The 12,764-nt window shown below is 40.8% G+C and overlaps 3 protein-coding genes across 3 annotated transcripts; 1 reads left to right on the top strand and 2 right to left on the bottom strand.

Annotated features, from left to right (window-relative positions):
- LOC133728718 (inosine-5'-monophosphate dehydrogenase 2) lies at nt 1–4,337 on the bottom strand. Its single transcript, XM_062156145.1, has 4 exons — nt 3,269–4,337; nt 2,769–2,948; nt 1,502–1,759; nt 1–452 (listed from the first exon to the last, which is right to left on the bottom strand). The coding sequence occupies exons 1-4, from the start codon at nt 4,259–4,261 to the stop codon at nt 381–383; spliced, it is 1,503 nt and encodes a 500-aa protein (XP_062012129.1). The 5' UTR covers nt 4,262–4,337; the 3' UTR covers nt 1–380.
- An 826-nt stretch (nt 4,338–5,163) lies between these two features.
- On the bottom strand, nt 5,164–6,727 carry LOC133733805 (extensin). The gene is made up of 3 exons (XM_062161442.1): nt 6,548–6,727; nt 5,537–6,472; nt 5,164–5,435 (listed from the first exon to the last, which is right to left on the bottom strand). The coding sequence occupies exons 1-3, from the start codon at nt 6,627–6,629 to the stop codon at nt 5,404–5,406; spliced, it is 1,050 nt and encodes a 349-aa protein (XP_062017426.1). The 5' UTR covers nt 6,630–6,727; the 3' UTR covers nt 5,164–5,403.
- A 1,225-nt stretch (nt 6,728–7,952) lies between these two features.
- On the top strand, nt 7,953–10,870 carry LOC133728717 (pentatricopeptide repeat-containing protein At1g79490, mitochondrial). The gene has a single exon (XM_062156144.1). It carries the CDS (start codon nt 8,163–8,165, stop codon nt 10,695–10,697), a length of 2,535 nt encoding a protein of 844 aa, XP_062012128.1. The 5' UTR covers nt 7,953–8,162; the 3' UTR covers nt 10,698–10,870.
- The last annotated feature ends 1,894 nt before the right edge of the window (nt 10,871–12,764 follow it).

Here is a 12,764-nt window from a genome sequence, read left to right as displayed (position 1 = left end):
TAGAAAAGAACCATGTGGTGAACGCTGGAACCACAATTTATTGAATCGCATGTTTATTGACACTAATCATACATTAGTAACGAACATAACTCATAATTTCTAATAAAGAGTAGTTCAACTCTATCCAAGCAAAAACTAGACCCTAAACAGTACTGACAAAATCAAACTAGTTCTACATCCCACTTAGTGCAGAGTCAAAGAAACATAAGCCGCTGGAAGCCCTCATGACCAACAAGAAGCCAGAGAGCACCTCAATAACAAGACTCTTGCAAAACTTCTACCAGTTTGGCAGGTTTGATCCTTGTTCCTCATGCCAAGTTTTTGGTTGCAGAATCAATACCATGCCAGCATCAATAACGAAGGCTCAAGAGCGATTGCCATCAAAATGACTTCTTCTCGTAAGAAACCAACCCATGAACTCCACCTTCCACTTGAGCAGCTCCTGTTCTTACCTGCACAATAGATTATAATCAACTGACTGTGTTTCCATCTTAGGGTTCAGAGATTGCCATCATAACACCTCAGATTCCAGCACCAATAATAAGGCGATCATGGAGTGCAATTTTCCTTGATATAATAGGTGGCGTAGTAGGAAATCATATCATGTGTTCTATAGCACGTAAACACCCTAAACCGCCTTTGCCCATCCAGGGTGTGCAAAAAGTAACATATAGATACAGCACACTATTCCTCCCAGAAAAGAATAATAATAATAATTAAATAAGGGGAATGATTCATCATCCATGTTTCATAAAGGACATGATAAATTGCTTTGACATACACCTACATTGCTAATGTAAAGCCAACTGGAACCTAACATTGTGGCAGCCCAGCCATGCACCTAATCTTTCAGCTCAGAGGCCCTTAATGGAACAGAGGTATCTACCAAGTAAAAGCCCACCTGAATTCTTTTTTTGTTTTTTAAACAAATCCAGCTGACCCTCTCGAATCCACTCTGGACTTAAAAAGGCCCTACCCATAATTCCCTAATCTCTGTTTATTATTTGGTAGTTCTTGATTAAGTAACCTATAACATGTTAACTTAACGAACAAAGAAAAGATGTCAATTTTTTCTAACTGGTAATCTGGCTGGCACTAGCCACTAGCAATGGGATTATTGCCATAAAGAGAGATACATTTTAGAATGTAATGACACTAGTCTATAACCCATTGCAAACACTTCTACAAACGTGACAAAGACAAGATGGCTCTTAATGGCATAAATCATCCAAACTAGATAGAAATTTAACACCTAGTTCTGTTCTAAAACTTAAAACTTCAGTGCTCATACATGTGACTTGTGACACTCCATGGTATTCTGCATTAATAGGTTTCTTCCCCCTTTTATTGGTGATTTTCACTTGAAAGTGATGAACAGATAAAGAACAGTTAATAATTGCCAGAATCGTCAACTATAACATAATTTGTGATTCAAGCATATGATAGAAATGATTCCTTGATAATAACAAAACAACAACATACGCATTATGGGTAGCCATACCTCTAGCCTTAAAACCCCTGATCTTAAGAGGTCATGAGCAGACTGCAGAGAAGAAGCGCCGAGATCTTGGAAACCTTGTTTCACTGCTTGCATTGTGTACGGTACAAACTTTAAAACAGAACCTTTGTCTGCAACTGCACCAACCACCCCCTGTGCAATCTTCAGCTTCGCTGTATCTCCCAGATACCTTTGATCACTCCCTTTTGTCATCGCTTCAAGAGAGCCCATGCCTCGGTATTTTTTGATCCGGCGACCATTCTGGTATAGAAAATGAAATTACTAATGTTACAGAAATACGTCTTTCAGCAGTACAAGCTAAGCATGCTGAAGGTTAATTAACAAATGCCTAAGAAATAACACACAGCATTGAGCTTGTTGAAAGCCCAAGTATGTATACACAAGTACATATGTCATTCTGATTTTGAAATAAAAATCTATGTGTATGTACATCTGTCATTCTGATTATGAAATAAGTACCAATTGAAAAGCCATATGAATCCTATAATACAAATATGGTCTTGGAGTGACAAAACGATTGGCAATTTTCTCCACTTGAGGTATCTCAATAAGACTAAAAGGTCAGTTTTCCTATTCATCTACCAAACATGACCGAAAAACCTAAAATGTTCAAATGCAAGAAGACGAGAGTAGAAAGCGAGTCTTTACGCAATGACATTATCATGTTGGATTGTAAGTTTGATTAGCATCACTGACATTGTGCCACAATAATGAAGATTAAATCAACTGCTCTCAACATGATAATGACTGAACATAAGAAAACATATCCCAGGACCTACGGTAACCCCATTATAAGTTCAGCTTTAACATGCATCTATATGAAAGATCCAAGATTGCATTTTAAACCCTCGTACTATTGAAATTCTAGTCATCGCAAAGAGTACAACCATGTGATGTCATTCCTGACACTGTAGAATTATAAATTCGATGGTGCATCAACTCCCAGGGTTCACTAAAACAGAGGTACTTTGCAGTATTCCATATAACCATAGCTGAAGTAGTCCAAAAACCATGAGAACAAAGACCAGGACATGTGACAAATCTAGAAACATACATCTTCGAGAAGAGTTTCTATACCAGCTAATAAAGGATAAACTCACTCACCCCTCAAAAATTCCTCAATTGAAATAAAAGATTAAGTATTCAAATGATACCCATGCAAGGAAGAAAGGTGAAAGTAACAATTATATAAGATGGTGTAGGCAGTATATCTGCTTTAGCAGTAAACCTGTCATATCTCAGGCATTACCTGATACTCATAAGCCCCAGGAGCCTCAGTGCTTCCAGCTAAGAAGCTTCCCATCATGACAGTAGAAGCCCCAAGGGTTAAAGCCTTGACAATGTGTCCAGAATTGGAAATTCCACCATCAGCAATGACAGGCACGCCACTTTGTGAAGCAACAGATGCAACCTTGTAAACCGCAGTTGCCTGAAACATATTGCCAACATAAAAAAAAAAAAAACTTCAGTACAAGAAGGCATAGCTATCACACGATCCACACTTCTTCACAAGTTAAGAATGGTATTATAGTGCTATATATTACACACCGCAGGGTTTCAAACCTTTGGTTAAGTTCTATGCTGGCATTAATATCATAACAAGAGAGTAAAGCAAGCACCAATGAGCGAAAATGCCAATAATTCGACAAGTCCTCGGTCCAATGTTCATCCACTAATAATCTAAACAGTCTAATCAAACTCTACATATCTGAAAACCAATACTTGAACAAAAAGAATACATCTTTATACCTGTCCCCTGCCGACGGCGCAAACCTCTTGAGTAGTACAAATGGAGCCAGACCCCATCCCAACCCTCAACCCATCAACACCGGCCTGAATCAAATTCTGCGCCTGACTCACAGTCACCACATTCCCACCAACCACATCCAAATCTGAGTACATTTTCTTAATGTACTTGATCATCTCAATCTGATAAATCGAGTTCCCCTGTGAGCTATCCAACACCACCACATCAATCCCAGCCTTCACCAACTCCTCCAATCTCTCCTTATCCTCGTCCCTCGTCCCTATCGCCGCCCCGACCCTCCACGACCCGTCGGGCCCAACCGACCCGACCCCCAACTTCGGGTACCCCCTGATCCGCTCCACGTCCTCCTTCCCCACAACGTCCACAACCTCGTCGCCCCTCACCGTCGCCGCCACGTCACGGCCTTTCTCCGCCATGAACTCCTCAATCCTCCCCAAATCGGAGCTCCACGGCAAAACCATGTCCTTGCAGCTGACCATGTAATCGTAAATCTTGACCTCCTTGTCCGCCAGCTTCACCCAATCGCGGCTCGCCACGTAGCCCAAAAGCTTGGAGCTGGGGGCGCCGGACTCGGTGACGAGGACGTAGGGATTGGCGCCGTGGTCGAAAACGTCGTCGCTGTGGATGCGGTCTCCGGGGGACATGAAGACGGGGGCGGAGAGGAGGGGGACGCGGCGGGCCTTGACGGATCTGACCATGGCGGCCTGGTCGGAGGAGGCGGCGTTGGAGTGGAGGATGCCGATGCCGCCGAGGGCGGCCATGGAGACGGCCATGCGGGACTCGGTGACGGTGTCCATGGGGGAGGAGACGCAGGGGATGGAGAGGGGGAGGCGGCGGGAGAGCTTGGTGGGGAGGAGGACGGCGTCGGTGGGGAAGTCGATGTAGTGAGGGAGGAAGATGACGTCATCGTAGGTGTAGGAGTAGCCCTGGTTGAAGAGGCGGTCGGAGGAGAAGCCGTCTTCAATGATTGACATGGTGGCGCCGCCGCAAGAGGAAGAGATAGAGAGAGTGAAAAGAGGAGGGGTTCAGGGTTTTGCGTGGGGAAAGTGAGCTTGGTGGGGACTAAATATTGGAGGGAAATGTCCAAATATTGCTGCTTGGGTGTGGGCGCGTGCATGGTATGGTATCCAAGTACGGGTTAAAACTTGGATTTATTTATTCATTTATTTTATTTTGATAGAATTTATCAGCCAATTGAGTCGTTTTTCTAACCAAAGAAAAGAGAACTTGTACTAAAGTTTTCTCTTCGAAAAGTATCCACAATTCACTTTCAGTGTATTGATTTCATTCATATTTGGAGGGAGACTAACTTTGTAGCGGATGATCTGGTGAATTTTAGTCATAACCAATATTATGCTAGTTGGCATGATAAGTTTTTCTTGAGAGCATCTTCAACGGAGTGATTTTTTGCTACATGAAGTGCCTAACGATAAGAAATGAAAGAGAAAAGCCCTCCATCTAATCTGATGTGGATTTGATATGTCCATTTTTCGTGTTAAATTTGACAAAACTCTCCACTAAGTGCTATAGTCAGGATTCCCATATAGAATTAGCTAGTAGAAGCTATTGTATATGTCTTTCGCAACAAAGATATGAAGCATAAAACCATCTCTAAGTAGGTCCACCCCATTATTATACGCACCCTGTCCAAAGTGTTGAGACTACATGTTAATACTTAATAGAGCACTAGCAAAAGCAAATCCTCTTATCTTCTATTTGATTTGGCAAAGCAAAGTACTCCATTGTAGCAAAGTCTTCAATCTTATTTGTTTAAACTTTAAAGGGTTGGTACTTGGTAGGAGTAAAAACTAAGAAAGTGCTCCCTGACTGGACTCTGAAATGGAACTGAGTCACCTTAGGTTTCTCATTCTTCTATTACAGATGCAGAGAATAGACATGTCCATTCCAATCACCATAAGTCCATAACACAAGATTATTGAAATCTATAACCTTGTGAACAACCAGAGTTAAAAATCTACATTTTACTTACAAAATTCCTGTTCATATTCTGGTTACATATACGAAATTTTGTACCATGCGTACTAAGAAATGGGAAAGTTAAAGGGAAAGGGAAAGAAAAAGAGATCTGCTTTTGTGATTGTCTAATCTCCTGTGATCAATAATAGTCAAACCGGCACCCATCATAACCTGTGAAACACATCACAAAAGATAATGTGATCAATACTATTAAAATCAAAAGTGTTCTTGTAGAACAATGTAGTATAGTCTTTAGATGTTGGGAAGCTTACTTGGATCAGCTGTGACTAGTATGGCTGTTCCTCCAAACGAACAGGTGCCACCAGCAACCCTGGTCCTTTGCCAGTAACTATTGAAGGCAAACGAAGCATGGGCAAACAATGTGTTGGGCTCAAAGCATGACCCATTGGGCAGAATGGCATCACAATTTGCTCCGGACCCGCAAGCGTAGTTCATGGCTTCTTGGATGATTGGGTCGGGCACCGACGGCTTGGCCACGCACCACAGGGCCGTTGTCGGGCCTTTCTTTGGACTCGGCGGAGTGGTTGGTGGAGGGAACACAACAGGGGGTTCGAACACTGGTGGGCTTGGTTGGAACCCATAGGGAGGAGATGGGACGAAAGAAGGCGGGCTTGGAATAGAAAAATCTGGCGGGCTGGGCTCGTAATCCGGTGGGCTCGGGACTGTTTGGGGTGGATTAGGGGTCGGGATAGATTGCGGTGGGCCTGGGTAGTAGATGGTCGGACTCGGTATAGACTCCGGCGGCCCAGGCACGGTTCCGGATGCTGGGGGAATAGGGGCGGAGATAGATTGCGGTGGGCCTGGGATAGTGCCTATTGGGACTGGTGGTGGGCTTTGCATGGGAAGAATTGGTGGAACGTAAAGATAAGGTGATTGTGGGCTTGGGGGTGATGATGTGGTTGGAGTAGTGGTAGAGGGGGTTTGTGGAGTGTTGGGTGGGTAAGTACAAAATGGAGGAGCATTTGCATCAGGCAAGGAAAGTGGAGCTAGTGAATCATAAGGTGGCAATGAAAGTGGTGAATTCAAACCATAGGGTTCTTGGTTTTGTTGCTTTGATGAACCAAATGGGTTATACTCAATGCGCTTTACTAAATTCAACTTCTTTGCAGTTCTGAGAAACAGACTTCTGTGATGGGTTGGAGGGGGTTTTGTAAGACCCTTTAGTAATCTATGTGATTTTCTTGCATCTGACAAAAGATTTAGGCTTGCATGTCAACTACAATATACCACAATAAATCCTTGAATTAGAGAAAGAGGCTTACCACATTGAGTGAAGGAAATAGTTGCTGCAGTCAAATAGAGAAGAAGAATGCAAATTCTCATGCACTCTCTGCTTGTTTCCATGACTTAACAAAAATACCCAAAACTCCAAGCTAACCACTTGAGCAATTCTCTTTGATCTGCTCCACTTCCCACAAACTCAAAGACTAGAATTGAATAAACTCAAGTAAGAAAATAGAGAAGAAGCTTTAGTTTATATACCGAGCAGCTTTGGACTCCTCTGGAATTGCCCAAAGAAAGGGCAATGTAGACCGGGTTGGCCATAAAGATTGATTCTTTAGCACAGTCCAACTTTCAATCACTTTGCTGAGTTATGTGAGTTTGAAGGAATACAAAAAAGAGTTAAAAGTTCTTAGGAGAATTGTATTTTATAGGAAGATGAATTGTTCTATCACAGCCTGCATATATCATCTTTTGCCTCATTAATTAGTTTTTGCATGTAGCAAAACTGGAATATATGCTTGCTTGATCTTGGGAAAAATGAAAGTGGTTTTTTTCTGGGCCTTTTGTGTTGCTTGCTTTCTACTCAAATTAAAGCTCTCTCAGGACTAGTTTTACATATCTGGAGAAAACCAAACCAAGTGTATATGCGATATTCATATCAGAAACCATCTGCTTTCTTTTCTCAAATTATTTACATTTTCAGTTGAAAGTACATTTGCATGCTTGATTATGAAACATAGAACGCCAAACTTTAGCACAAAGGATAAAAGTATTTGAGACAATATGTCGTATGCATTTCACACAATGTGGACGTGAGATTTTGGGAATGGGCTGGTAGTCCGCAATACCTACGACTTGTCCAAGTAACTAGCCCGACAAAAAAATATACATGTTTTTACTTTGCCCAATGTTTTTAAAAGACTTTATATTAAAAGTTAAAATCGAATGAAATAATGCATTTCATATACCAAATAGAGAACAATCCTACAAGTATCAATACATTCTTTTGGCTTTGGTCAGGTTGAATATTGGGAGTCTAAGAGATAGATGTTTGGAAGATCAAATAGTAAACACTAGAAACGTGGATAATTTCAGAAAATTTACACATTACACAACAATTCAATGGGTGGTCAATAAATCTAACATTAAAAAAAAAAAAAAAACGACTAATTCATGCACAATTTTCAATAACATTTGAAAATGATTCAATGACGCAGTGACCTTCCACCGATTGTCAAAAGCAGCCTGGTTGTTAGCATAAGGTGTACGTGTGGCGACGGAGATAGGTGGCATCGCCGGAGAGAGTTAGTGTGGGTGTAGAAAGAAAGTGAAAGTGGTAAATAGGAAGATGTAAAAGTAATGGGACTAAAAGGAAAAAAGTATAAAATAAAATAAAAAAACAAACGAAAAATACTTTAATTTCCATTTTTACAAAGAAGTATTTTCCTCCTAAAAACCAAGTCTTCCAGCTCTTTGAGCCACAGTACGGGAACGCTGCCTGCTCATAGTCGCTCCCAGTCGCTGGTTCATCAGCACTAGGGTTTAAGCTTTTGCTCTGAAAAGGCGGCATCTTTTCTCAATCAGGTAACGCATTCGAGCTCTTAAACCCTTGCGTTCCATAATTCAAGTCTCTCTCTTTCTACCTAGAACTCAATGATTTATAGGAGGAAGTTGTGTCCTAGAAATTTTGGCAGACTCTACAAAAACCCTGCCTTAAACCCTTTATTTCACAATTTCAATTCATTCCCTAATCTCTGCACCAGAGAACTCAATAGTTATGGAGGAAGTTCCAGATTTTGGAGCTCTATAGTGGGTTCCAACTTAATTTCTCCTAAATGTTCTGTACCATTAGAACCCAATTTCATTGGCAGCTCTGGGTTTTCAAGATTAAATCTTTCTGAAACTCCATTATCTGTTGGGTGTGCTTTTGTTAGAAATTACTCTTCTGGGAAGAACAGTGATGAGTGGACTGAGGAAATTGAGTATTTGGATGAATCAGGAAGTGTTATTTACACTGGGAAAGGTATAAGGTCTGTCGAGCCGGGGCTCGATGACCATGTGATGGTGGGTGGTTTGAAAAAGCCGCTTCTGAACGCCTCTGCGATTGCTAAGATTGTTGAGGTCGTGAAGAGGTGGAAATGGGGGCCTGAGTTGGAGACCCAATTGGACAAACTCCAATTTGTGCCAAACATGACTCACATCACTCAAGCATTGAAGGTGATTAATGATAGTGAAGGGTCTTTGAGTTTGTTTCGATGGGCTAAGAGGCAACCTTGGTATTTGCCGAGTGATGAGTGTTATGTCTTATTGTTTGATGGCCTGAATGAAAGTAGGGACTTTGATGGGATTCAATCATTATTTGATGAAATGGTGCAGGATTCGAGTAATAATGGAGTTTTATCATCTACTGCATATAATCGTGTCATTCAGTTTTTGGCTAAAGCGGATAAAATGGAGGTGTCATTTTGTTGTTTTAAGAAGATTCAAGATTCAGGATGTAAAGTTGATACTCAGACATATAATTCACTCATACTGCTGTTTTTAAATAAGGGTTTACCTTATAAGGCATTTGAGATATATGAAAGCATGCAAGCTGCAAATTGTTCGTTGGATGGATCAACGTATGAGTTGATGGTACCAAACTTGGCAAAGTCGGGCCGCCTTGATGCAGCATTTAAGCTCTTCCAAGAAATGAAAGAAAAGAATGTTAAACCCAGCTTTAATGTCTTTGCATCGCTTGTTGATTCAATGGGAAAAGCTGGGAGGTTGGACATGGCAATGAAGGTATACATGGAAATGCAGGGTTATGGTTTCAGGCCATCTGCTCCTATGTATGTATCCATGATTGAGTCAAATGTGAAGGCTGGGAAATTGGATGCTGCCCTTAGACTTTGGGATGAGATGAAGAAAGCAGGCTTTAGGCCTAACTTTGGGTTATATACAATGATTGTTGAGTCCCATGCAAAATCAGGAAAACTTGATATTGCAATGTCTGCCTTTACGGATATGGAGAAGGTTGGATTTCTACCCACTCCATCTACATATTCTTGTCTATTAGAAATGCATGCTGCCTCTGGACAAGTAGATCCTGCCATGAAGCTGTATAATTCGATGACCAATGCAGGTTTAAGACCAGGTATGAGTACTTACACTGGCCTTCTGATGCTCTTAGCTAATAAGAAGCTTGTGGATGTGGCTGCCAAAATTTTGCTTGAGATGAAGAGCATGGGATATTCTGTTGATGTGAGTGCTAGTGATGTACTGATGGTGTATATCAAGGATGGTTCTGTTGATGTTGCTCTGCGGTGGCTACGTTTCATGGGTTCATCAGGGATTCGAACAAATAATTTTATAATTAGACAGCTGTTTGAGTCATGTATGAAGAGTGGCTTGTATGAGTCAGCAAAGCCTCTCCTTGAAACTTATGTGAACTCAGCTGCAAAAGTTGATCTGGTATTGTACGCATCCATTCTAGCACATCTTGTAAGATGCCAGGAAGAAGAGAATGAGAGGCATTTGATGTCAATACTTGGTACTACAAGACATAAGGCACATGCTTTTATGTGCGGACTCTTCACAGGCCCAGAACAGAGGGAACAACCGGTGTTATCTTTTGTGAGGGACTTTTTCCAAGGTATTGACTATGAGTTGGAAGAGGGGCCTGCTAGGTACTTTGTTAATGTTCTCCTCAATTACCTAGTTCTTATGGGGCAGATAAACCGAGCTCGATGTGTTTGGAAAGTCGCCTATGAGAATAAGCTTTTCCCAAAGGCAATAGTTTTTGATCAACAAATAGCTTGGTCCCTTGACGTCAGGAACTTATCAGTTGGAGCTGCTCTCATATCAGTTGTGCACACTCTCCATAGGTTCCGGAAACGAATGTTGTATTACGGTGTTGTCCCGAGACGTATTAAGTTGGTCACTGGACCAACTTTAAAGATTGTGATTGCACAAATTTTGAGCTCTGTGGAATCTCCATTTGAGGTTAGTAAAGTAGTGCTGAGGGCTCCAGGAGATGCTGTCATGGAGTGGTTTAAAAAACCCATAGTTCAACAGTTTCTTCTGAATGAGATTCCATCTAGGTCTGACATTCTCATGCATAAGCTGAACACTCTTTTTCCTAGTTCTGCGCCTGAACTAAGATCTCTGTCCCCTCCCAAAATGCTCATTGGAAGGAAAGGAATGTAAACATTTGTGATAGCTGAAGTAGGTCAGATTGTGCCTTTGGAACTGGAAATGTAAGTTTCTTATTTTTGACCTAGTCTGAAATTAATGATAACATGTATATAAAGGGTTGGTGGTTTGTACTTGTCCTGAATCAATGAGTATTATGAAGGTTTGGTGCTATATTTTGACATATGTATCCTGCAGTCCATGTTGGGTTATGCTTATGTCTAGCGACAGTTAACACCCGTGCTTATTGATTTGTAGATTCTTTATTCTTATGATGCATTTCCCTATTATAAGCTCTGGTGTTACTTAGAGGAATGGAATTTGGCTATTGAATGTTTGTCTTCTTAAGCATATGATGGCAGTGTAAATATTCAGGCTTCTTTTTCTGCATTTGATGCATCCGATTAGTTTTCTTCTTGTAGTAGTCACCACTTGTTCTAAACAGTTATGCTGACAGAGTTGAGTCTAGTGGTTAAAAAGTCAAAGCTAACTTGGGCTACAAAAGGAACAGATGGCAGTCATGAATTTTTCATTATTATTGGCCAGTCTGTCTGCTGGGTAATGTTCCTGCTCTTTTTTCTAGTACGGAAGAGCCTCGTGTTGCACTGGTTAAAACAGCAAGTGCAGGTGTGGAACAGCAAGAAGAACCTCATGTATAAGGCCGGCCCAAGTAGATAGGGCCATTGAAGCTGATGCTATCTTTTCAATTCCTTTACCGTTATACCCAATTCCTGATCAGTAGGGGTGGGCATTTTGTACCGAAAATGCGGTTACCGACCCGAACCGCACCGAAAAAACAGTTCGGTAACCGCACCGAACTAAAACGGTTTGGTTTTATGATCACACCGCACCGAACCGTATAAAAGCGGTTCGGTTGCGGTTTCGGGTCATAAACCGCCCGATTTAAACCGACCCACACCGAATTTATTTTAATTACATTTTATTTATTTATTATTTCTTTATTGATGGAAATGTTGGTTTTCAATATATAAGAAATCCATTTTTGATTAGGTTTTCAGTTTGTAATAAGTTGCTATGTTTGCTTGATCATTGATATATATATATATATATATATATATATATATATATATATATATATATATATATATATATATATATATATATCTCTGTGTGTGTGTGTGTGTGTGTGTGTAATAAGTTGCTATGGTCTTTCTGCAAGTTGCTTGATATTTGGGTGATATTTGCCGATTTGTGTGGACTCTAAATGCATTCAAAATTTATTTATGCCTTATTGAAATTTTTAGGTTAAAATAAGCCTGATTTTGGCCCTCTGTTTCTAGTTGAAATTAATAAATCGCTCTAAACCGAAACCGACCCGCACCGCACCGAAAAATGGTGTAACTGAAATAATCGGTTCAGCCCTTTTGTAATGCGGTTGCGGTTTGATATATAGGCCAACCGAAAAAAGCGGTTTGGTTGCGGTTTGGTTGCGGTTTAGGAATTGGGTATAACGGTAAAGGAATTGAAGAGATAGCATCAGCTTCAATGGCCCTATCTAGAAGTGTATACAGTACGAAGCGGCTATCATGTGACTCAAGAAATTAAAATTCATGAAGCGTATACCTCTTTTTTCATGTGCTCTTGAAGTGTATACATACCTCTTGATCAGTTATGCTGACATTACACTTCAAGAGGTATGTATACAGTCAGGGGCGTAACTAAGTTAAGGGCTGGTTGGGCTATAGCCCAACCCATGTTTCGACTGAAAATCTCTCAAGTATACCTATGCCGCAGTCCCATATTCAGCCAAATCTGGTTACTTCGAGAAAGGAAAAAAATTATGTGTGAATCAGCCTTCGTCGACTTGGTTCTTTATCTGAGTTGGTTTAAATGAAGCAAAAATGAGTAATTTGGTCTGAAGTTTTAACGTATTGGTGGAGATGAATTATGGTTGAGAAGACAATCAACCCTACTCTTCTACCATTTCCACAATATACACACACTAATCAACCCTACTCTTGCTGCACTAGTTGTTGGGATTGTGATTGCTATGCCCATTTCAATTAATGATGCATACTCAACTCCTACACGTGTGTATAGTTGTACTAAAAAAAAAATTTT

The sequence above is a fragment of the Rosa rugosa genome, chromosome 2 (genome assembly GCF_958449725.1).
Source record: "Rosa rugosa chromosome 2, drRosRugo1.1, whole genome shotgun sequence".
In the NCBI taxonomy this organism is placed as follows: Eukaryota; Viridiplantae; Streptophyta; class Magnoliopsida; order Rosales; family Rosaceae; genus Rosa; species Rosa rugosa.
Note: the sequence above shows the minus strand (reverse complement) of the source record. Positions and strands in the feature narration are given on the sequence as shown.